Consider the following 26,016-nt stretch of genomic DNA (forward strand, 5'->3'; position numbering starts at 1 on the left):
CTAAATATTTTATTAGCCTGTAGCTTCTAGGAGTAAGGACATTCATTTACATAACCACGATACCATTATCACGCCTAAGAAATTTAACGATGGTACAATATCTCTAATACTTAAAGACTACATTGACATTTTCTTAATTATCTCCAGAATTTTCTTTTTTTTTTTTTTTTAAGATTTTATTATTTATTTGAGAGAGAGAGAGCACAAGCCGAGGGAGGGGCAGAGGGAGAGGGAGAAGCAGACTCCTGGCTGAGCAGGGAGCCTGATGTGGGGCTCAATCCCAGGACCCCGGGTGCATGACCTGAGCTTAACCGACTGAGCCACCCAGGCACCCGTCCAGAATACTCTTTATAGCTATTTTTCCCCCATCTAGGATCAAGTCAAGGATCATGCATTACATTTAAGTTGTTTCTCTTTGGTGTTCTGGAAACTTCTGTTTTTTTGTTGTTGTTATTGTTGTTTTTTTAATTCATTACTGCCTTTTTTTGGAAGCTTAAACTGGCACCAGTCTAATATAGTAGCCACTAGGTACATGTGGCTATTAGGCATTTGTTACATGACTAGTGCAACTGAGGAACTGAATTTTAAATTTTATCTACTTTTAATTAATTTTAAATTGCCACATGTGGCTCATGGCTATCTTATTGTACAGCGCAGGTTGAGACTATCTGTCTTATAGACTGTCCCACAATCTGGATTTGTCTGATTGTTTTCTCATTATTTTTTTGTCATTATTGGCAAGTTGATTACATAGGTAGTGATATTTATTTCCAATTGCATATTTCTAGAATATGTCAGTTTGTAGTTAGGTCAGATATAATGCCAATTTGTCCCCAGACAGTGTTGTATAACAAAGCACTTTAATGAAACTGTTTGTGATACTTGTTTTGTGTGCCCCACAATAAATAAATATTAAAACAACTTTAAGTCACCTATTTAGTTTATTTTTCATCATTAAGATATTACAAGTATGACTGCAATGTTGTCTTCATGCCTGGGTCTTAATCCTTGATATAATATTGAAGAGGCATCTTGGTAGGATGGAAGACGTAAGTGTTTAAAAGATTTTGTCAAACCTACCCTTTCAAGGCAAATGAATGCTGTTTTTAAATTGGCTACAGTGTGTTACCCTGAGTAATATCTAGTGCAATGTAACATTTAATATAATTCAAAATAACATTTTGGCTTTGAAAGCATTTAGGCCACTGCATGAATAATTAAGGGGCTATTCTTCTAATGGATTATCATCATATTGATGATAATGATTTGACATGTAATTATTTGACATTAAATTTTTCTTTAGAATGATATACTCTCTTTCAGAATGATACACACATGTATTAGTAGTCTCTGTATAAATATATATAATACTCTTTGTGATAGGTGAATATATAACTGATAATCTATAGTACTTGGTAAACTTAAAATAGTCCTTGTTTAGTAGATGAAATGGATACTTTTCTAGAGAAAGAGTTTATCAGAATCAACTCCATTATAAGCAGAACTCCAGAATAGACCAGTCACCATAGAGAAAATAGTTAGAGACTTCTACCATAAGGGTTAAGATGACTTTGTAGGGAAATTCTACCAAATCTTTAAAGATCAGGTAGTCTGGTGTTACTCCAAATGCTTAACATCATATACAAAGATGGAAAACTTCTGAATTTTTTTTTGAAGTAAATATGACATTGAACCCAGAATCTGGCAAAGTTTGCACCAAAAAAAAAAAAAAGCTACCCACCAGTTCCAATTAGGAACAATTGTTGTAAAGCTCATAAAATATTAGTAAACAAAATCCAGCGATCTAGAGGAGAAAGATTATGATCTCCTAATATGCAGAAAAGGCATTTAACAGAATTCAATACCCATTTATTCCTAAAGCAATCAATAAAATCTTAATGGGGGAACACCAGAGGTACTCTTATCACTAAAGTCAGAAACAACATAGGGATGACCACTGTCACAACTCTGGCATTGTGTTGGACTATTAACACATACATGGGAGACAGGCAAATGTTAAATGACAACCACAGGGAAGCAATCAGCAAAATCTAGAATATTAGAGGTCTATGGATGCTAAATGGCCATAATAGATTAAAGGAGATTTGAGAGACATTAACCAATTATAGTGTACGTTGTTTGGATTCTTAATCTAACAGTTCCACACTAAAACATTTATGAGACAGCTGAAGAAATTTGAACATGGATATTTGCTAATAATAAAGTATTACTCATTGTTTTAGTTGTAATAATAATATTGAGGATTTGTTTTTTTTTAAGATTTTATTTATTTGTTAGAGAGGGGGAGAGAGAGAGAGAGAGAGAGAGAGCACAACCAGGGGGAGCGGCAGGCAGAGACAGAGGGAAAAGCAGGCTCCCTGCTGAGCAAGGAGCCCGATGTGGGGCTCGGTCCTAGGACCCTGGGATCACGACCTGAGCTGAAAACAGATGTTTAACCAACTGAGCCACCCAGGCATCCCAGAGGATTTTTTTTTTTAAGATTCCTTATCTCTTAGAAATGTTCATGAACACACTGAAATGTTCATGAATGAAATGAAGAAATGCCTAAGATTTATTTGAAAATGGGAGGGGTAGGAACTGCTTGCAGGGTAAAGATGAAATGAGTGGCCATGAGTTGATTATTATAACTGGGAAGTGAGGACGTGAGGTTCATTGTATTATTTATATATGCTTGAAATTTTCCATAATAACAAATGTTTTAATCCTTATTTGTTATTCATCTTAAATGTAAATTCTTTATGGATATAGATTTGAAGAGTACATGACCGCTAGAAGAGGGAGGTTGGCTTTCTTTGGATCTTATGGATATTTTAATTTGCATATTTTGCCCTGCAAAACACTGGCAATAAAAAAGTACAAGTCAACCTTTATAATCTTTGTGTTAAAGACTTGGTTTTTGATACTTTATCAAGTGGGCTAAGCCTAGACTTGGCTTTAATCGTGGTAGATCTCAGTCAGAAATTCAGATGAAAGGATTATTGTAGAAGTTTTAGTAACTGTTTTAAAAGAGAAGTTTTCTTTAAAATTGCCTAATCTAGAGAGAATCACATATTTACATTTGTTAAATTGTTACACCAAATCCAGATGCTTTGCCTAAAGTCTTGATTTAATTTTTTTTCAGATGGATTTAATGCCTTTTATTAACAAAGCTGGTTGTGAATGTCTTAATGAAAGTGATGAGCATGGATTTGACAACTGTTTGAGAAAAGATATGACCTTCTTGGAATCTGATTGTGATGAACAGGTAATTGATACTTAAGTTAAAGCTTCTAGGGATTATCAATATTTATGCGCACTCTGGGTTCTTTATCATGTTTCCATCTCGTTTTATGTTTCTCCTTCCCAGGTGACCACTTCCTTTCCTTTTTGTAAGTTTCAATTTCTTTGGTGGTGCAGACCTACCTCCTTTCTCTGTTCAGTGCAAACTGCCAGGTGCATTACACAGAATCTCAGAATTTTGGATTGGCTCCACTACTGAGTTGAGTCTTCACCACTCTTAAGTCCTTATATTCATTCTTGACCTGTCTTCCATATTTTTTACTCAACTGAGTTTTTACCTGAGAAGTAGAGACTAACTAGATGAGCACCCTTATGTGTGTGTTCCTCACTCCCAGATGTAAACCTGTATTGTACTTCCCTGTACTACTCTGTGTTGTTGTCACAGATGAGGTAATGTAGTACTGCCTTGATCAAGCCATCATTATCTTCATCTTGACTCTGACTTTCCTTAATATACTTTCTAATCCACTGTCTCTGTTCATCTTCTACATGTTCACAAAAGTTATTCTTCTTTTTTTTTTTTTTTTGAAAGATTTTATTTATTTATTTGACAGAGGGAGACACAGCGAGAGAGGGAACACAACCAGGGGGAGTGGGAGAGGGAGAAGCAGGCCTCCCGCGGAACAGGGAGCCCGACGCGGGGCTCAATCCCAGGACCCTGGGATCATGACCTGAGCCGAAGGCAGCCGCTTAACAACTGAGCCACCCAGGTGCCCCAAAAGTTATTCTTCTAAAACATAGGTCTGGGGGCCTCTGGTTGTCTCACTCAGTTAAGCATCTGCCTTCAGCCCAGGTCATGATCCCAGGGTCCTGGGATCCATCCCCACAGCAGGCCCCCTGCTCATTGGGGAGTCTGCTTCTCCTTTCCCTCTACCCTTCCCCCCCACTTGTGTGAGCTTGCTCTCTCTCAAATAAATAAAATCTTTAAAAAAAAAGAAAACATAAATCTGATCATGCTTCTTTTTCTTAAAGGAGTTAAATGATTCTTCTTCACAGACTTCAGGAAGAGGGTATCATATTCTTGCTGACTTGATCTGTTTCTAGCTTTCCATTCTCTTCACCTATGGTTCAAGTTTCTATAAACATGTCATGCTTATTATTTTTTGACACATTATTACAGGTCAAGTATAAAAAGTAATTATATAACCAAAAGAAATAGTCTGGGTATTTTCTTAGGCAAACAGACCACAGTGATCCTGAAATCATAAATCCAAATTTCATCTTTGCTCCAACCATAGCTACTTTACTGAACAGCTTTAAGAATATTGTTCATAGTTGTGTTCCTTGTAAATGGTGCCCTGAATATAATGTGATGTTGAGTATCAGCAGAACTGACCACAGCCTCCCTGAAATCTTCCTGCCAGGGAAGTCTTCCTTCTAGGGTAGAAGCATAGATAAGTACATCAGACACAATTTCAGCTGGAAAGAATATTGAGCAAATGACTTACGGTTTCTGAGAGAGAAGCATCTGACAGTATTTTGTATTCCAGTTCCCTTATGTGGCCTTCTAAATTCAGTTAAGTCCAATAAGTTTAGGATGGAGGTTTGGAGGTTACTACAGAGCTATTAAAAGTCTTATTCTCTTGAGTTTTGGACCGAATAGAGTGCAATTGAGGGCTAGTTTCTTCACATAATCTGTGCATTGTTTCCAAATTGTCAAATGATGTGGGTAGATGCTTGACAGACCATTCTATAAAATGTTAAGCTTATATGCTAAAATATATAGTTTGAATTTTAATTTGGATTGTGTTTGATTTTTTGGAAGACAAATTGCTTGTCAGTTTACAGGTCACAAGACATTAGGTTCATATATGCATCCCCTCCCCCCACCATTTTTTAGTAGGCTCTGTGCCCAATGATGGGTTCGAACTCAAGCCTCTATATAAAAAAGTGTCGCATGCTGCACTGACTAAGCCAGCCAGGTGCCCCCCCTTATGCCTATTTTTAATTTAATTTAATTTATTCCATTAAATTTTGTTGTCATTCCCTTATGTGAATAATAGATTATTATATTTCTCAAATGTCAGTCTAATCAAGTTACTTTCAACTTACTGATTTTTTATATTACATTGGTTTTATGAATTGAATTAAATATTTTCTGCCTTTAAATTAATAATTTTAAGTCTACATAGCTGTCGTGTGTATCAAGGTGTTCAAGAGCCCTTTTAAAATGAAACTTTATTTTCTTCACAGCTGCTTATTACTGTGGCATTTAATCAACCTGTTAAGCTTTATTCAATGAAATTTCAAGGGCCAGATAATGGTGAGTAATGGACAGCTTTTCTTTAACTCTCTGCTCTGTGGATCTGTTAGCACATATGTAAAACTTTTTATTAAATAATGGAGGTAGGTATTTCTTGTTTTGGAAAGAGTGAAGTTGTTTCTGGAACAAAGCAAGGAGATAAATGAATGCAAATAATGTGATATTATTAGGACCTAAAAGGAAAAGAAAAGGAAAATTTTATCTTATTTCTAAAAGTTTAATCTCTTAATCTAAAAACAAAGAAACTCTTTCTTCCAACTATTATTCTAAAACTCCAGGTTTGAAGTAGCCATTTTTCAGGATCAGAACTGGAAGAGATTTATTTCATACTCTTCCTATTATAAATGAAAAATAAGGTTCTAGATCTTCCTATTTGTGCACTATTAGTAGTTTCATCTTCTTTATATATATTATGATGCTGTAAACAGGATTGTACAGGCTTGGTATTTCTCTTTCTATTAAATAAAGAATTTTCCTTATTCATCTCCCTCCTTTTTTCCTGTCCCTATTGATTTTTTTTTTTTTTGGTTGTGTGTTGTCAGGTAGTGGGGACTAGGATTTTTCTTATTTTCTTTATGATTGGGAGAAACAGCAAGCACCCTATTTATCAGATAGCCTTCCTTCTTTGTTTTAAATTTTTATGTATTAATATTGTTCATTAATAAAATTGTATCTTCTGAAAATACCAAGTATTTGTAAAAGTAGTTGCTATAGAGATGAGTAAGCAATATGAATATCTTAAGATTCCTTAATTAGCCACTAAATACGGGTTTTGAATTGTACCCTGAAGTTAAAGGGACTAAGACATTCTCTAAATGTGATCTAACCACTTAGCACATTTTAATCCCTAAGATGAAATTTGGCAACTGTATAATCTTTTAAAAATATTTTATTTATTTATTTATTTATTCATTCATTCATTCATTCATTCATTTATTTATGAGACAGTGAGTAAGCCAGAGAGAGAGCACAAGGGGGGGGGGCAGAGGGTGAGGGAGAAGCAGGCTCCCCACTGAGCTGATCCCAGGACCCTGAGCCGAAGGCTTAACCGACTGAGCCACCCAGGTGGCCCGGCAATTTGTATGATTAGTTTCCTGTTAGCTAAATGTTGTCACTGGTAATGCTTTTCTCCTAAATAACAAATGTATCAGTTGTTGGCAGCTGCAAGACCCAGCTCAGATGTTAACCTGCATACATTGTCAGACTGTATTGCCCTCTTCCCTGTACCTCCTCACTAGTAGTAGTACATTTATCATAGTGTGACTTTTATAGTTGAGGGCAAGAAGTCTGTGTATGTATATGTGTTTGCATATGTACATATGTGTTTCAATCTAGTATTCCTAGGATTTAGTATACTGCTAGCAGGCATTAAAAAAATGTGTATAAAAAAAAGAATGGCTATGAAAATACTCAGAATTTCTTAAAGTTCCTAAAGATTTAGGTAGGTATATGCATGAAAATACTCAGAATTTCTTCTGATATCAGACGAGATTGGGCGTGCTCAGGGTGGGATGGCCGTAGACAATACTCAGAATTTCTTAAAGTTCCTAAAGATTTAGGTGGGTATATGCAATATTATGTATTAATATTGTTCATTAATAAAATTGTATCTTCTGAAAATAGGAAGTATTTGTAAAAAGCAGTTGCTGTAGAGATGAGTAAGTATTTGGATGTGTGACTGGTTGTATAGCGTGAATGTAATGGTGAAGGGAGGAAAGTATTGCAAGTTTGGTTTAACATTTAATTTCATTCTACCATTTTATAGGTCAAGGTCCTAAATATGTAAAAATTTTTATCAATCTACCCCGATCTATGGATTTTGAAGAAGCAGAAAGAAGTGAACCAACTCAAGCTCTGGAACTAACAGAGGATGATATTAAAGAAGATGGCATTGTCCCACTTCGTTATGTTAAGTTTCAGAATGTTAACAGTGTAACTGTAAGTAGTATTTCAACTATATTTAATGAGTTTGTGGGTGACAGTTCATGCTGTTACCTTCAGTACCCTAGGTGATTCTAAATGATTCTTTAAAGTAGGTTTTGTCCATCTCATTTAGAATGAGTAAAAATGTATAATGAACTAATTAAATTTTCTTTTTAATTTATGTGCACTAAAGAGAAAGGACAGGTTGATTTTTTAAAAGTTTTTGAATTTGTCAGTTTACTTACTTTATACATATTTGGCAGCTTATGTTAAAAGTTTATTCTAGAATATTTATAGTTAAACTGAAGATATTTGTACATTATCTTTCATACCTGGTGATGAGTGATGTTACAATTGTAAAATCGAATTTACTTTTCTAGAATGTATGGTTTTTAATAGTGTTGTGGTCATGATCTCAGTAAAAATGACTTTAAAAGATACTTTTATATTATCTTAATTTACATTAAGAAGTTGGCTGCTTTTTAGCAGTTATTAATTGCTTTTGTAAATTTTAATAATGAAACCCAGCATATGCTTTCCAAACCACCCCCTCCTCCCATCCACCCCTCCCAACCCAGTCCTTCAGAGGAGGGAGTAGGAGGGTTAGAATAGAATAGTGGAATACCTAGGAAAAAAAGTGGGAACGAGCACAGAGTCACTGAGAACAAGTCATGCTAAACTAATGATTTCCTTGTTATTTATTTATTTATTAAAGATTTTATTTTATTAGAGAGAGAGAGCAAGTGAGCGTGGGCAAGAGACAAGCAGGGGGAGTGGCAGAGGGAGAGGGATAAGCAGGCTCCCCACTGAGCGGCGAGCTCCATTCAGGGCTGGATCCCTGACCTGAGCCAAAGGCAGCTGCTCAACTGACTGAGCCACCCAGGCGTCCCATGATTTCCTTGTTTTAATGAAATGATTCTGGTTTTTATAAATTAGAGAATGCTATAATGTATTCATTTTAGGAGGTTTTTACTGGAGTTTCACAGGATACACTTAGTAATAAGATGAAGGATTATAATTGAGATTTCAGTATTTGAAATATTCTACCCAAATAAAATGGACAAAAATAGTTATATTAAACTAGAATACTAGTTATCAGATATTTTCCTGACTTATATTTGTACCATATCCTCAATTAATGCCAGTTGCTTTATTTAGTGATGGAAGCAAGGTATTTATTGGAAAAAGCCCTCTCAACCCAAACATCTTGATATAATCTCCTCTGTCATTGAGATTCACTGTACCCAGTTATCTTGTGATAGGCTCAAGTCTGTGTATGTGCTGTGTCCTATCGCAATCAAACTTTTAGTCAGTGACTTAAGTCACAGAAAGCATGTCTATCAGTTTTTTGGTGATAAAATTGAAATCATAATGACAGTTTTGATCAGAAAGTCTAGTCTAAGTAAGTAGATGAATTTTAAAAGCCATAAATATAAACTGTTGTGCTAATTATCAAAGAGCATTACAAATGAATGGAGAGCTGGTTTAATAGTCTACCTATTACAGACTTGGAAGTTTTTGGTTTTTTTTTTAAAGATGTTATTTATTTGTCAGAGAGAGGGAGGGGGAGAGAAAGAGCACAAGCAGGGGGAGCAGCAGGCCGAGGGAGAAGCAGGCTCTCCGCTGAGCAAGGATCCCAATATGGGACTTAGGACCTGGGATTATGACCTGAGCTGAAGGCAGATGCTTAACCGATGGAGCCACCCAGGCATGCCCAGACTTGGAAGATTGAATTGATATGCTCAGTTTGAGATGAATCTGTGCTTGCCTATAAAAACTACAAAAAACGATTAATGCCATCAGAGAATGAAAGAAGTATATTGTCTAAATCAAGAGAGGCAATATTCTTAAGTAGACAGCATCTAGAGTATTGTGTTTTGTTTTTTTAAAAACATATAAAAATCCAATATATTGGAAAAGAATCTGTGAGTAAAGCTGCTGTCTAGTAACATGCTGAGGGGAGTTTTTACATAGAAAGTATAAAGAGTCTAGCTTAAAAAAATGCAGGCTATAGTATAGTATAGTTTTAGGAGCTGATTTCCAATATTGTTTTTTCTTTTAATATTTTAGGAAATTGAATGAATGAGTATCAGAAAGAAATAACTGCAGAGACTTTCCTTAGTCAAAAACCAATTTTAATAAAATTTCAGCAGTGGTTTGCCCACTGTAATAATTTCATACTCTTTCAACATTCTCGGTAAAGAATTTAGTTGTGACCCCTCCAACACCCTCACACTGAATTATCCAGAACTTTTGTATGCGGGTGTCTTGCCATGAATATCCTGGAAAGGGTGAGGATAGCAGGGCAAACAGTGGAATTAATAGTCCTGTGGGAGCACTAGTCTAAATGTAGTTTGGGTTAATCCTTACAAAGAATGGAAGCTATTTTTATTAATAATCTAACAAAATCAGTTAAACTTAAGCATGTTTATGAAAAAAGGATACAATTATTAATGTAAAAATTCTTTTTTTCCTTTTGGTGGGGGGGTATAGATATTTGTTCAGTCCAATCAAGGTGAAGAAGAAACAACGAGAATTTCATATTTTACTTTTATTGGTACTCCAGTCCAGGCAACAAATATGAATGACTTCAAACGAGTAAGTTTGTTTTAAATGGTATTTAGGGGAAGTAAAAATATAATTTTAAAGAAGTAATTTCATAAAGATCAAAATCATACCATGTCATGAAATTTTAGGTTAAACTAGGACAGTGGGTTCTCCTAATCACATTTTTAGATCTCCAACTAAAAGATAATTTCTAATAAAAATAAATCCTGATATAGTGTCTGTTAATGGTATCCAAATAATGGTATCTATAAATAAATGGTATCCAGTGGATAATGGTATCCATTAATAATGATATCCAAATGGTATTCAAATAAGTGAGCATAGCATAAAATGTACAGAATTGTTGAATCACTACGTTGTACACCTAAAACTAATATAACATTGTATGTCAGCCATACTTCAATTAAAAAAAGTCCTTACCTATAATGAAGTAAACAGTAAATAACAGGGAAGTAATTTAAATTAACTAAATAATTGTTTGGTTATAGAAAGTAGTTAGGAATAATGTCAAAATAGTAAGTTAAAATCATTATTATTAGTGAATTTTTAAGAATTGTGCTGATATTAAGATTTTGATTATTGTTTCCAATGAAAACATTTAAAATCACTTGAATAATTTTAATCAGAAAGAGTGGGCTCAGCTTTACTACACTGAGATGCCTTTAAACCATGTCTGTGTACTGAAAGACCACTTGCACAAGCAAAGAAATTACCAGTGAACAGGCAGATTACATATGTATGTATATGTACGTTTTTGTTTTGTTTTGTGGACACAGTCGTAAGGTTTGCAGAGGATTTATAAGATATACGAGACCCTTAGGAATGAGAACATTTTGTCCATTCATGGAACAACTGCTACTTGGTCCCAGTTCCTTAGGGAGACTCTTAAGTATTACAACCACAGATCATGGAAGTGCTACGAGGAGCTTTCTCAGTACAGAACCCAGTTGCTGTACACAGATTAAATGTGCAGCAGCATGGGAAAGGTAGGTGTGGCCATGTTTCTATGGCTGCCTTTGATAGTCTAGAACTGGAGGTGATTAGAAAGAGGTGATTATATGGGAGAAAGTTTCCCCAGGGCTGCCAGTGCCCTGGAGGAAGAGGCACCCAGCTGAACAATTCAGACCCCTGTTTGGTGGGGAGGTGAAGCCATGAAGCATCCTGAAAACTATTATTCTTTTTGGTGGTATCTACAGATCTCATTTTAATACAGTTACAGAAACATTTGTAAAATTGCATAACAGTGGATAAGCTTATAAAATTGTATGCTGGTTTTTACAAAATTGATAATCTTGACCATAGATATTTTAACTGGTCATTTTTCAACTACTATAGCTTCCTGTCTCATGATTAACTTTTGGGAACTGTAGGACAATTCTGTACTTAGATCTGTCATGTCAAATGTTTGCCACATGTATAATGACAGATCAGAAGGTCAGAAGTAGCAGAGATTAAACCATCTACATTTTTATGATATGAGATATGCTGTACTGGGAAAATGTGTGAGCACCAAAGACATTTTGGGCGCCTGCTTTGTTAATATTGCTTGTTTGAATTAATTGCCATTGGATTTGGCTTTAACTGCCTTGCATAGTTTGTTTTTAGCTTAATTCCTTCATAAGATCTACTATAAGCGGTATACCATTAATTCAGCTCAAGTTCCTTGCTTCTCACCTCTGCTCATGCTGTTTGATTTCCATTTTTCTCTTTAAGTAACCACTGCTCCATCTTGACCATCTTCTTACCAGCCTGCCATTCAGTCAGTTTTTCTAATGTGTATTAATAATCGTCCTTCTAAGAATTTATCTCCACCTCTTTGGTTTTAATATCCTCCCTCTCCTATGCCTTCTGGCCTCGCTCCTCTCTCTCTCTTTTGACTCACCAAACTAGTTTTTCTGGACTGTCTTTAGGATAGCAAAGGTGTTAGACTTTTCTTGCTTGGGAGTATTTGTGTATGTTTTGTAATTGCTATATATTCATTTAACTAAATACTTTTTTATCTTAACATTATTGTAGGGCAATAGTTCTCAAAGTTTTTGGTCTCAGGACCCTTTTACACTATTAAATATTATTGAGGACCAAAAAGAGCTTTTGTTAATGTAGGATATATTTATCTAATATTTACCCTTTAAGAAATTGAAGCCAAAAAATTTAAAAATTATTTATAAATAATAAATTCATTATATGTTAAACACAAATATTTTTAAATTAAAATACATATTTTCCAAAATAAGAACCAATTTAACAAGATCATTTTTTTATGCTTTACAAATTGTTTTACTGTCTAGCTTAATAGAACCTTCTCATTCTCATGCCTGCTTCTACATTCAGTCAGGTTTGCTATCACAGGTCATGTAGCCTCTGGAAAACTCCATTGTACACCTGTGAGACAATGAGATTAAGAAGGCAAATAATGATTTAGTATTATTATGAAAATAGTTTTGAATGCTCCCTGAAAGGGTCTCAGGGACCCCCAGCCTAGACCACACTGAGAACTGCTTTGAGAATAATTTAATACTAGCATGGACTCCTTTCTTGGTGTTAGTCCCTTGCTTTTAATGTTTGATAAATTTTAATTGGCTGAATGATTTTCTTATGTATGTTAATATTACATTGCATTTCCTTTTAATAGTTTCTGAATGAGACTTGTGTCATTCATTGAATTGTTCCTCAAAAGCAAGCTAATATTTCAGTGCTTTTTGCATTCTGCTAAGTTAACAACATCAGTGTAGGAAAATTGCAATAAAAAATTATTTATTGTTTAACTGAAATTGGCCAGTTTAGATTATGTATAGATAGTCACTTATTGAAAATTATAAATGAGCTTGGTTTCTAGAAAAGGAAGTAATAAATACATGGAATGGTACTTGCTGTCCCTGTAGTCCTATGCTAGGTGTAATCACAATCCCTCTGTAAAGCAAGTTTATCTTAAAGGATAACATACAAACATTTGGAAAGTTGATCAAAATTAATCAAAGCTTAGTTCAAGTCTCTTCCTCTACAGAGTATTCTCATACTTTCCTAGCTCAGTGATACCTCCTTCTTCCTAAGAATGGCTGGGAGAGGACAAGAATGTTTTGTGGAGGAGGGAGGGTCTTGAACTAAACTTTAGGAGTAGAAATGGATAGCAGTGGAGGAAAAGATAGCAGGGGGCACTCCAGGTAGAACGGAAAATAGGAACTTGGGCATGAAAATGGGAAGGTGCAGGACTTTAGTCAGTCTGAATTTCAAAGGACTTACACATAGTCATTAGAATTTAAAATTTCAAAATAGATTTGGCATGTATTTTATCAGCACAAAGAGGAACGCTTTGATAACTCTTTGTGTAATGAAGAAAGCTATAAAAGTGGTTTAAAGAATGATAAAATAGAATTGTTTTGCATTTTCAGTTCACATTTTTATATTGTGTGAGTTGTTTCTAGATAATTTTAGTTTTCAGAGTGTCATTGATCTCCTTATGTCACTAAGATGACAGAAGCTAAGGTAATGCTAATGAATCTTGGATGTGGATAGAAATCTTAGACCTCCTTGCATGCTATTACAACTTTAAAGGTTATACTTTTAAGATTCGGTAGACTGGAACACACCTCCCAGTTGTCTGTTTTTGGCTATTATAGGCATTGTGCACAGATTATAATATGCACTTAGGCTATTTGTTGTTGTAAATGAATTCTTTGTGTTGCAGCATGAAAAGCTTGCCATCTTAATTAGAAGTTAGATATTTTCTTTGCTAAAATATGCTCTATACATGGATTGCTTTATTTTAATACAACAGTAATAACATATAAGTGTACAAAAATGAGCAAAATTGAAGGGGCTTCTGCTGCTTAGGGAATGAGGTGCATGTGAAAAGCAGAGCAGATTTTCTATCACTGTAATAAAAATAGACTTTTCTAAACTGGCCATTCACCGTATCAGCTATTTTTGTAACATTTCTGTCTGTTTATTTTTCAGCTTTTTTAATTCAACTCAAATGAACTAAAAACAGAAGATTTTTAAAAATGAAGTAATATAAAGATTGACCTTATCTCACTCTACTCCCCTCCTTGCTTCTCTGCTCATCTAGCACCTGTCTGCTCTCACCCTTCCCATGTTCTCGCCATTGTTGGTGCAAGATGTCTCCAGCTTCTATCATCTGGATCAGCCTTGTAACCTAGATTTCCTCAACCATCTCTTTCTTCAGATCTTATTCTAGCCATGTGTCTTAGTTGGCCTTTTGTTGGTTTGCTTTTTATTTTGGGCTTGCAACTAGGTGCTTTAGTTTCATTATCATACCGTGTTGCTCCCCTGACTTTTATTTTTTTACTTTCTCATCTTTCATTTTTGTACTACATTTTGAGAAATCATATTGCAATAAAATGTTGTTGTAAATGCTTTCAGACTTAACTAGTTGTTGGATGTTTTAATCCAATCTAAAGTTTAAATTTTATTTTTTGGGAACTATAGAATCATTTTAGAAATCGAATATGAACAGTTTCATCAACTTCTTTTATACTAGAACTAGTATAATATATTGATTAGTCTGTAGTTAAGAGACATGGATTTTCTTTTCTCAGTGGAACTGCAGCCCCAGTCTTTTTGTTGATTAATTATGGGCACATCCTCTGCTTTGTCTACCCAAGTGAGCTCAAGGCATTGAAAGATGGACTGAATGTTAGGCTGGTTTAAACTCTTAACGTAGAAGATCAATGGACTCTTTACTGAATAAATATTTTTGACACCTAATTTTGATGTACCTAGACTATTTGAGGTGTAATAGAAACACTTAAAAAATGAATAAAATACTTTATGTTTGGGATGAGAAAATCCATATTGGAATGCTGAATTTCTTCTTTTTTACAGAGAATACACATTGGCAAGTTGAGAGTTATCAACCTGTGAAACAGTATGCAGACTTGTGTCTTCTGTATCACATCTGCTAAAATTTTAATTTTTAATATTAATTGTTTTGTTTTCTTTTGCTTCATCTAATAGCTCTGTTTTGTGTGTTCCCAAGTGATAATAATGATCAATAATGCTGTCAATGTTTATCTGCTTAAATTTATTTGTGATACAAATATTGCCAACTTCCCTTCTTTCTTAAGAAGCCTTCCCCCCCCCCCCCCCCCCCCCCGGCTCTTAAACCCTGAAGTTTTTACTCTTATCCACATACTTTTATGAGACTATCTCTTTAGTATCTTTCTGGCTTTTTGGGCTTTCTAACATACGGTTTTCGTAGATCAGAGAGGAGATCTTTTAAAGTAATAAAACTGGTTTTCCTCAAGGTCGGGAAAATGGCATGTCTGACATCATATGCTTGGGAATTAAGTGGAAGGCATTTTAAATCTTCTCTCGTGAATGGCATTGACCCGGCCACGTTCTATTTTAGACCAGACACGTACTGAAGACCTTTTTGAGTTTTGCTTAAGACTACCATTTGGAACAGAATCAGTTAAAATATGAAAATTACATTACAATTAAATGTACATAGAAATCTTTTTTTTTTTTTTAAGATTTTATTTATTTGACAGAAAGAGAGAAAGAGCGCGTGTGTGCATGCAGCAGCAGGCGGAGGGAGAGGGACAAAGAAGCAGGCTCCCCACTGAGCAGGGAGCCCAATGCGGGGCTCGATCCCAGGACGCTGGGATCATGACCTGAGCCGAAGGCAGATGCTCAACTGACTGAGCCTTCCACCCCATAGAAATCGTTTTGTATACAAATATATCTTCAATAGCTTGCAAGTAGATTTCTTTAGAGGCATTTCTGCTGTGAGAATATATTAACTAATGATAAACTTCAGCTTTTAAGTAAATTATTTACTTAAAACATAATTGTAGAACCTTCCCACAGAAGATTTATTTTCTAGCACTGTTAGTAGAAACCAAGTTTATTCTTACATTTTTATGCTGCCACATTTATAGCAACTAGGACATTTTTAAAGCCCTCCGATGGAGAATTTTTCTAATCATTGACAGAAACAAGATTTATTCTTTGTTTTTTATAGTACATTTGTAGCAACCAGGGTTTTTTAAAAATAGAAACTAGGCAAAATTAGTCATTTTTAATCTCTTCATTGCATATCTACATATTGAGAGAAAAATCTAGAAACCTGTCATCTTGGGCATTTAGACATAAGTTTAGCATACTCTTTTAATTCTAGAGTATTTTGTGATCGACATTTGATTTCTAATTGCCTAAAAATAGTTTGCCAAATGTATTTCACTCATATAGCATCATCCTTTTATTAACTTCTCTAAACTGTCAACCTTGTTTTGAAAAATTGTATTACTTTTCCTTTAAACAGTGTGGGAAACCAAAAATAGCCTGCATGTGTTTTATTTTTAATTCCTTGAGGCTGGGAGGAAAGGGAAGGTCACAGTTTGCTTCAACAGTGAAAATACACGCATGCCAAAAAAAAAAAAAAAAAAATACAGGGATAAAAATTAATACCAGGTTTTAAAGATGATTACCAATTATTAATATTATTTTAAAAATAACACATTTCTAAATCAATAAGATGTACATGTAAAGTTATTTTTGTTTTCTAGGTAGTTGGCAAAAAAGGAGAAAGCCACTAAGGTACAAAAGACACTGGAAGACCATATTGCAATCAGATCTACAGCTCCTGGATAATTGCTTGATTCTCATCAGAGACTGTCAATATTCCATTCATTGCCATTACCAATAAATCATTGCTTTTGTTCGGATGGTATCACTAGTGTTTTTGTTGTAATCTTGATACATGCAATTGTAAATAAAAGTCACTACTTTTGCCAAGCTTAATTTTTGTCATTCTAAATAAGTATTTTCTCTTTTCATTTATCTGAAAATTGGCCCACTTCTGATTTTTGAAGAGACTTATGTGTCTGGTAGCATATTGATTGAAAGCCAGTTTTTCTCTTTAGGGGAGCAAGACTGTTTTAGGGAATTAAGGAGTGCATGTGCTATGCTCATGTACATACACAGAGCAAGTGATTTTGATAAATGGACTTGGAACAGTTAAGTATGTTAAAATGAGTACTAACTCATGTTTATTAAACATTTGGGTATCTGGGCTATAGAAATTACTCAAATTATAACCTACCAGAAATAAACAAGTTTAATGAGATTTAACTGTTTTCACTTAAAACTGTTAACAGGACCACAGATTTTAATCCCTTCTGGATGACCTTTAAAAATTTGAGTCAACCGTTTTCTTTACTGTTGAAACTGACCATGGGGGAAAAGACACTACTGTGAATTCATACAGCAACAGGACTTAATATTTTTAATCAAGTATTTATTGTCTTAGCTACCAAAAGATGCAGTGTTAATACACAGAGAACATGATTTAAGGTTAAAAATGAATTGGCCAAATAGTATGTTTGAAAGGTGTTTCGCAAAAGGCTAGCAAAACAAAACATCTGTTCCTTACTACTATTTTTAATCTTAAAACTAATCTAGAAAGTATTAGGAAATTTAATTTTTTAATTTCTCTATTTTTAAAATTAAAATTTAATTTTAATTTCTCTGAATATTAAAAATTCAGTGTTTGAAAAGAGTACATAGACTATTAATTTTGATTTAGTTAATACCTTTGAGGGCATTTTTGTCTGGGAATATGGTTGAGATAGCATTTTTGCCTGTGGGAGACTAATGTATTTATACACGTTTATGGAAAAAATTATGCATAAGTTTTTGTGTTAAAATAGTCATTTTCTAAAATGCCCAGTGTTTTTACATGGTGTTTAGTTCTTCTCTATGTAAGCACACTAACTGGTCTGTGATGATGTCTATATACTTATGTATTTCATAGTTACTTGCCTTGGGTCAACTGGAGGGGGAAGGGCAAGAAATAAAAGTTCGTAACATTCCTTAATATAGACCATCTCAGATTAATTACGTCTGAAATTAGGGGTACGATTAATACCGTGAGTTTTGTTTTACACTTTTGTACACTTAACCTTTTCGGGTAATTGTCAAAGTGCCTCATCTTAAGTATTGCTGACCTCATCCTATTTATACTTGACAGTTTGAAAACCCATTGAAAGTAATTTCGTATGTGTAAAGGATTGGGCATCAGATTTATATTGTTTATGTGACTTTTCTATAACTCAACTGGTTGCATTATACAAACATTCCATGATTACTCAAATTGTAAATAGTGAAAAATGAATGTTTATAGGTAACTATAACATGTTTCACTATGGGAAATTTTACAAATAAACATACGTAGTTGATATTACTTAAATCACCAAGCTGAAATGCTGTTTTCTCCTAAAACAGTATATGTGTGTGTGTGTGTGTGTGTATATATATACATACACATGTGTATATATATATATACATGCTGAATTTTCCAGATTAAAAAAAAGCATCTGAAAAATGTAACCCTAGTTATTTTAACCAAAACCATCCCTGATATTAATATTAATTTTAATATTTGTTTTGTCAGACATAGCAGAAAAAAAAACACTCCACAAAACTTTTCCCTTGATTTGCATGTTTTGTTACATTTCATAGCAGGATGCATTATCTGATTTGAAACAATAATGAAATAACCCATAGTAGAAACAAAAGTATTTTGAGTACAGAGTCTTGCAGATGAGGTCAAGAGTAGCACATGCTCTTGTGCCCCTGGCAGACCTTTATGATCTCTTTTGGCCAAATTACCCTCAATCTCATATTGGAAATAGCTATGTCATCCATTGGAGTTGCCATGTGAGTTGAAACCTGTCTGCCACTTGGAGATGGATACTCTGTTTTTTGCAGCGTTCTCAGGGTGGTGTGGGTATTGCGCATTTGGCCTCACTATTTTATTTATGGCCGCTATTAATTCACCTGAAAAAAATGAAAAGAAAAAAACCTACACTGGATATGGAGGGTTGGGGGGCTTTTTACCTAAAGTAGTTCAGATCTTCCCATGTTCCCCTTAATTCTAAAGTAAATCTTCAATTCTGAAATAAAAAGAAAGCATTGGAATTGAGTTAGGCAACTTAAGCCCTCTCCTTTGTAAACATTAGAGAACGAAAGAACTTTAGGTCTTCCATGCTGCTTGTATTAATATTCGTACTTCAAATTGGTAGATTGGTTTTGTGTGTAGGATATATATGGAATTGGTCTTTTCTAACCTTAGATAATTTTTTTTTTTGAAAGAAAAGTAACTTTGAATAAGAAATCCATTCACTGATCACTGAAGGGAAACCTTGAAGGAACATTGCATTCACTTAGCTTAACACCATTAATAGAGGTTTATTCTGCATTTTTTGAAGTTTTCCAAACACATGTATGTTCTATAACATATAGCATGTTTGTTAGGCAAAGGAGTTTTAAAATACTGAATCTTTTACCACCCAGTGAAGTCTATATTGCTTAAGAATAGTGATGTCATTTTAAACATTTTCACTTTATTTTTAGATCAATAGTTCATTTTTTACATGCCCAGCACTATAAGTGGGCAGAATGGACATTTTACAGGTTAATAAGATTACTTTTAGACCTTGTGGCCCATTCAGAATTACTAATTGGGAGAATGTGTAAATAAATTTGTCCATAAAATAACTTTAGAATTTGGATATAGTACTAAAATTGTAGACAGCCTGGAACAATATTAAAATCTTACCATATGTAACCCTAAACGTGCTGGAGTCTGTCTCCTTCCTCTACATTTGATATACTTCTCTATGGGAAGAGGAAGTTTATCCAGGAATTAATTCTGGTAAGTAGAACAGGCCAGAATTAGTTGTAAATACATGATTTGTTGATTTATACTTGGACATGCATTTGAGATATTGGCACATTATGCTACTTTGGAGCACGATCTTTGAAGTTTGAATCTCTGCTCCTACTTGTAAACTGTGTCATCTTGAGCAAGTAACATATTAGGAGTTTGAGTCCTCTTGTGTAAAAATAGGAACATCACCTCTTAGCCTTGTTATGAAGATTAAATGTGTTACTTTGTATCTGCAGCAAGGATAAGTGTTCTTCTGTACCCTGCTGTCCCATCTCACTGCCACTGCTTTTTAAAGGCTATCATTTCTTGCAAGGCATAATGCAGTAGCCTCCAAATTGTCTCCTTGCCTCTGACCTGGCCTCTGTAATGTGCCCTCCTTATGGCTGCTAGTTATCTTGCCTTTTTGAGGTCTTCATAATGTGATTCCCTCCAGCCTTATACCTTACCCCTCATTTCTGGCACTAGCAGTTCCCAGAATGTACCTTGATATCTAATGCCTTCCTCTGACCTAACTGGCCCACCTGACGAATTCCTACTTATCTACGAGGCCCAGTCCAAGCAAAACTGATAGTGGTAACACACGATGATTGTATCCTGGTACTTAGCAAACAATACTGTAATTATATGTAGTTTTATTTGCTCTACTAGCTTATGAACAGTAATGCAAGGATTTTCCCCTAATACCAAACTGTTACTTTGATCTCTATCATCAATAAACACAATGTGAAACAAATTCTCAGGTTCCAAGAAGAGAGATGCTTGAGGTCTGAGAGACTAGAATTTGCAATTTAGTTAGGTAAGAGAATTTAGCAGTTGTAAAGGAAAAGTGCATGTTGTATGCATAGAATGACATTTAAATAAAAGATTTCTTAGGGAGGTGAAGGAGGAGATGAAGCTGGAAGAGCAAGTAGAAACCATGAATGCAAGCTCCTATTGCCATGTGAAAGAGATCAGACAATTCTTATTAGTTTATGGGAGGAGGAAGGTAGTAGAGAGAGAAGCCCACACTGATTCACAAGTGTCATTTTTACAGTTGGTTGTAGAAATCTTGGTTCCAAGGAAAAGCAGCAAGTCAGAAGGGGACAATGAATATGGCTTTCCCTTGAGCAGTGTATCTGAAATGCTTTTTTGGCTTTCTGGTGGAGATGTGTCATAGGTACATAGGAATGGGGTTTTAGAACCTAGGGCTAGAAATAGGGAACTAGGAGTCACTTAGGTGATGAAAATAGGTATATGAATGGGAGTATCTAGAGGGAATATAAAGGGGAAGAAGGAACTAAGGAACAAATGCTAGGGAATATGAATAAATACTAAGGAATCAGCAGAAGAGGAACCTGAAAAGCAGAATATTCATCAGGAATGTAGAAGGGAAAACAGGAGAACTTGGTATAGTGAATGTTAAATAAATTCAAGAGAGAGTAGTCATCATTATCATGTGTGGAAATACTGAAATTAGTAGACATATCCAATTGTCAATCTATTAAGTTGTGGAAACAATTTTGTAGTGCTTAATTATTAGAATCATTGATTATATTAATAATCCTATGGTTGAAGGGGGTGTCAGCAGACAGAATGATTCTGAAACCGTTCTGGCAAAGAAATCTAGAAACTTTCATAGTCTACCATTGAACACAGTTTTACATGACAATTAGCAAGGCGTGGAGATTGATGGCAACATTCCATAAGAGAATATGAAACACTGCTCTGAAGTTGTCATTAAAGGCTTTAGTACTTCCTTATAATCAGGGGCCTTTTTCCTGTTTTGTTTGTAATTATAAATTTTGTCCCATCTGTCATTCTAGAACATTCTTTCATGACTGCTTTTATTCTCTTAAAAGTTGCTTATTTCACAAAGATAATTCCTCTGTCAGAGTCTGGATGGGTCATTTATGTTCCTTGATAATTAAGATTTGTAATTTTATAGGGTAGTATTGAATGCACAAATTGTTAGTATCACTGTTCAGAGTTTTTGAGTAATACACAATTTCTTCACTAGATCCCTGTAGTCTTCCTGTGACCAAGGATAGTAAAAACAGTGTCGCAGTTTCATTTCCCTAGCCACATAATTCTCTCAAAGGAATCAGCACACTGACAGCATTAGGAATGCTTCTGCATTGGTTCAGCTTTAACTGCAGAGGACATTTTCAGTTTAAAGATGGGTATTAACTTCAAAAAGGACAATGGCAGGGAGCCTGGGCATAAGTGGATAGGCCAACTCAAACCACTGGAATAGGCTTGTACAGAAGTAAATAGGTGTGATTTCATCTGATTCTTTAACTGAATCTAGCAACTGCAAGGGGAAGATATTTGGGTGTTCACATTTTGGTTTACTTAAAATTTTTTTCTGGAAGTTAAAACTCCTTAATCCACAGTTTATGTAAGAGGAAGCATTGTTGCTTTGTTGCTTACTCATCAAAATATGGAATCCATTGAATTTGGGAAATGGTAAACTCTTTGGTTGAACATACTTGGTTTAAGAGTATCCTAATACAATTGTTACTGGGACTGTAATATATGTATGCCATTTCAGGAATTAGCTGTTTCTATGAGCATAAAACTCTATCATTCTTGTTGAAAATAACCTATTTCTGGGCTCTCCATTCTATTCCATAGATCTGTTTGTCTACTATTATATGAACAGCATTGTCTTGATTACTTGAGCTTTGTAGTATGTCTTGAAGTCAGGTAGTATAATTTCTCCAACTTTCTTCTTAAGATTTTTTGTTGTTATTCCGGATCCTTTGCAGTTTCACTTTAGAATCAGCTCATCAATTTCTTAAAAAAATAGCTTTATGGTTGGATTGCCTAGAATACAACACCTTAACAATATTGAGTATATGTGTGTGTATATATATATATATATATATACACACACACACACAAACATAATCTCCATTTATTTAGATCTTTAATTTCTCAAGCCAATGCTTTATAGTTCCATATAGAGGCCCTTCTTTCATTAGATTTACTCTCAGCTATTTAATGTTTGTTGACATTATTGCAAATGAAATTTTAAACATTTAATTTTCCTGGGTGTTCAGAATGATTTGATATTTATCTAGCTGGCTTTGAGGGACAAGGCAAGCTTAGGGTCCCCCTATTCCTCTGCCCTCTTAACTCCTCCTCCTAAACATTTTATTTTCCAATTGTTTGTTACTAGTGTATAGTAAAACAGTTAATTTTTGTATATTGACCCTGTAGTCTTGGCACTTACATGAACTCTTTACCAGTTTTAGTAATTTTTAATTTTTAATGGATTTCTTATGACTTTCTATGTAAATAATCGCCATATGCAAATAGAATCCGTTTCAACTATTCTTTCCAGATTTTATATCTTTTATTTCTTTTTTTTTGCCTTATTGCGCGGCCTAGGGATTTTAGTACAATGTTGAACAGAGGTAGTGAGAGTAAATATCCTTGCTTAGTTCTTGGTCCTAAGGAGATAGCATTTAGTGCTCACTATTAATATTAGTTGTAGATTTTTGAATGGTATCCATTATTAAATTGATGAAGTTGCTAGATTCTATTTCTAATTTACTTGAACTTAAAAAAAAAAAAAGGGTGATAAATCTTGCCAAATACTTTTTCTGCATCTATTGAGATGATTATGTGTGTTTCCTTCTTTATTCTGTTAAGATGGTGAATAATATAAATAGATTTTCAAATGTTAAACCAACCTTGTTTTCCTTGGATTAACTGCACTTGGTCTTGATGTATTATCATTTTCATATATTGCTGAATTAAATTAGCTAAATTAGTTTGCTGAGGATTTTTTTGTGTCTATACTTATGGAGGCTTTTATTCTATACTCTTCTTATGTTGTAATTTCTTTATCAGGTTTTAATATCAGGATTATGCTGGTTATTGTTTAAATGTGTGATAGAACGCACCAGTTTTTTTGGTGGAATATTCCTTTTTTTTTTTTAAGATTATTTATTTATTTATTTGAGAGAGAGAGTGCAAATGCACAAGTTGGGGGGAAGAGCAAAAGGGAGAGAGAGAAGCAGACTCCTGGCTGAGCAGGGACCCGCCCGCCCCCCCCCCCCGACTAAGGGCTTAATCCCAGGACCCGGAGATCATGACCTGAGCCGAAGGCAGATGCTTAACCAACTGAGCCACCCAGGCGCCCCTTGGTGGAATATTCTTAAATACGTATTTGATAGATATTAGAGTTACTGAGATTTTCTGCATCACTCTGTGTCCACTTTAGTAAATTTTATTCCAAGGAATTTGCCTTTCATTTAGTAGCATAAAGTTTTTCATAATACCCCCTTATTATTCTTTAATGCCTGGAAGATTTGTCTAGCCCTTTTTCATTTCCATTATTGGTATTTTTTTTTCTTTTTTGTAAATCAATGTCGCATAGGGGTTATAAATTTTATTAATCTTATCAAGAACGAACTTCTGGCTTTTTAAAAAATTTTATTAATGTATACATTTCTCTTTATTTTCTTGTTTCTACTTAATTTGTGTTGAATTTGCTCTTCTTTTTCTACCTTATTAATATAAAAACTTTGATCATAAATAGGAATCTTCATTTTTTTCTAATACAAGTATTTATAATTGTAAACTTCCTGCTGAGCTATGCTTCAGGTAAATACCAAAATTTTTGATATATATTTTTTTATTGTCATTCAACTCAAAATATTGTCATTCAATTAAAAAATATTATTTTTTATTGTCATTCAAGTCAGAAAACATATTCTTATAATTTATTATTTGATTCACTTAGGGTAATTTAGAAATGTATTTCTTAATTTCCAAATATTTGGGGATTTTCTAAATATCTTTTAAAAAATTTTTAATTCTATTTTTATAAGAGAACATACTATAAGGTTTCAATCATTTGGAATTTTTTGAGACCTGTTTTCTGTCCCAGCATAATATCTTGATGAATATTCCATTCCATGTACACTTAAAAAATATATATTCTGCAGTTGTGAGTTTGGTATTTTTTATAAATATCAGTGAAGTCAAGATGGTTGGTAATATTGCTCATCTATATCCTTATTAATTTTATTGTTATTTTATTAATTACTGAGGGAGTACTGTTACAAACTCCAACTATGATTGTATGTTTGACTTAAGCACATATATATTATGTCTTCCTGATGAACTGACCCTTTAATCATAAATGTTTCTTTATATCTCTGATAATACACACTGTCTTGAGGTTTATTTATTTTGCCTGAAGTTATAGTCACTCCAGTTTTCTTCTGATTGTTTGAATAGCATAGCTTTTTAACTTTCAATGTATCTGTGTCTGTTTTTAAAATATGTTTCTTGTAGAAAGCATTTAGTTGGGTCTTTTAAAATCTAGTCTGACAATCTCTGCCTTTTAATTGGAATTATTCTATTTACATTTAGATTAATGATTGATATGACCTATTTAGGTCTACCATTTTGTTATTTGTTTTCTAGTTGTCCCATCTGTGTTTAGTTCTTTTCCATTTTTTTACCTGCTTTTTTATGTGTTAATCAAAAATTTCATAATTCAACTTAAATTTTTCTTTCTTTGGTGGCTACTCTAGGGAATGCTTTATGAATCCTTAATATATCACTTAGATTTAATGTACTATTTCACGAAATACAGCAAAGTTGAAGCACTCTAGTTCTCTTTAGCTTCCATTATTTGTGGTAGTGTTGTCACATTTATATTTACAAATTATAAACCCCATAATATGATACTATAACTTCTAGCTGATGTCTTTTAACAGTTGTAAATATTATTTGCCATTATCTCTTCAAATATTGCTTTTGTTCCATTTTCTCTCCCCTGTCCTTCTTGAATTCCAGTTGTATGCATACCAGTCCTTTTCACTATGTCTTGCCATTTCTTCTGTATTCATCTTTTTACTTTCTGCATTGCAGTCTACATATTTTCTACTGATTACCTCTTCTAGTTTTCTTATCCTTTCTGCTGGTATCCTGAGCTTATATTAAACCTATCAAGTTTTTAATTTCAGTATGTATATTTTTCATCCCTAGAATTTCTATTGGATTTTTCTCAAAAGATGCTAAATCACTGGTGATTTTCTCTATTTTTTTCCCATGTCATTAAAAACATTTTCATTTTTTCCCTCTAACATAGAAATTGTATTTATTTTAAAGTCCTTTTCTGCTAACCCCAATATCTGAATCATTTTGTCAGTTTGTTTCTATTGCTTATCTTTTTTCTCTTGGATTTCAGTCATTTGGTCCTATCTCTTGACAGACCTGATCCACTATTTTATTAATATTTATTTAACACCTATTGCATCCTAGACATTGT

General features: G+C 34.0%; 1 protein-coding gene across 1 annotated transcript in view; it reads left to right on the top strand.

Moving 5' to 3' along the window:
- The window catches only part of TXNL1 (thioredoxin like 1), a 39,533-nt gene extending 15,944 nt beyond the window's left edge, over positions 1–23,589 (top strand). The window contains exons 4-8 of the mRNA XM_032422580.1: positions 3,143–3,265; positions 5,494–5,563; positions 7,329–7,501; positions 9,980–10,084; positions 16,582–23,589. Of these exons, the coding sequence (XP_032278471.1) occupies positions 3,143–3,265; positions 5,494–5,563; positions 7,329–7,501; positions 9,980–10,084; positions 16,582–16,611 (501 nt within the window). The 3' untranslated portion in view covers positions 16,612–23,589. The remainder of the gene's footprint in view (positions 1–3,142; positions 3,266–5,493; positions 5,564–7,328; positions 7,502–9,979; positions 10,085–16,581) is intronic.
- The last annotated feature ends 2,427 nt before the right edge of the window (positions 23,590–26,016 follow it).

Source organism: Phoca vitulina, unplaced genomic scaffold (assembly GCF_004348235.1).
Source record: "Phoca vitulina isolate PV1807 unplaced genomic scaffold, GSC_HSeal_1.0 scaffold27, whole genome shotgun sequence".
Taxonomy (NCBI): Eukaryota; Metazoa; Chordata; class Mammalia; order Carnivora; family Phocidae; genus Phoca; species Phoca vitulina.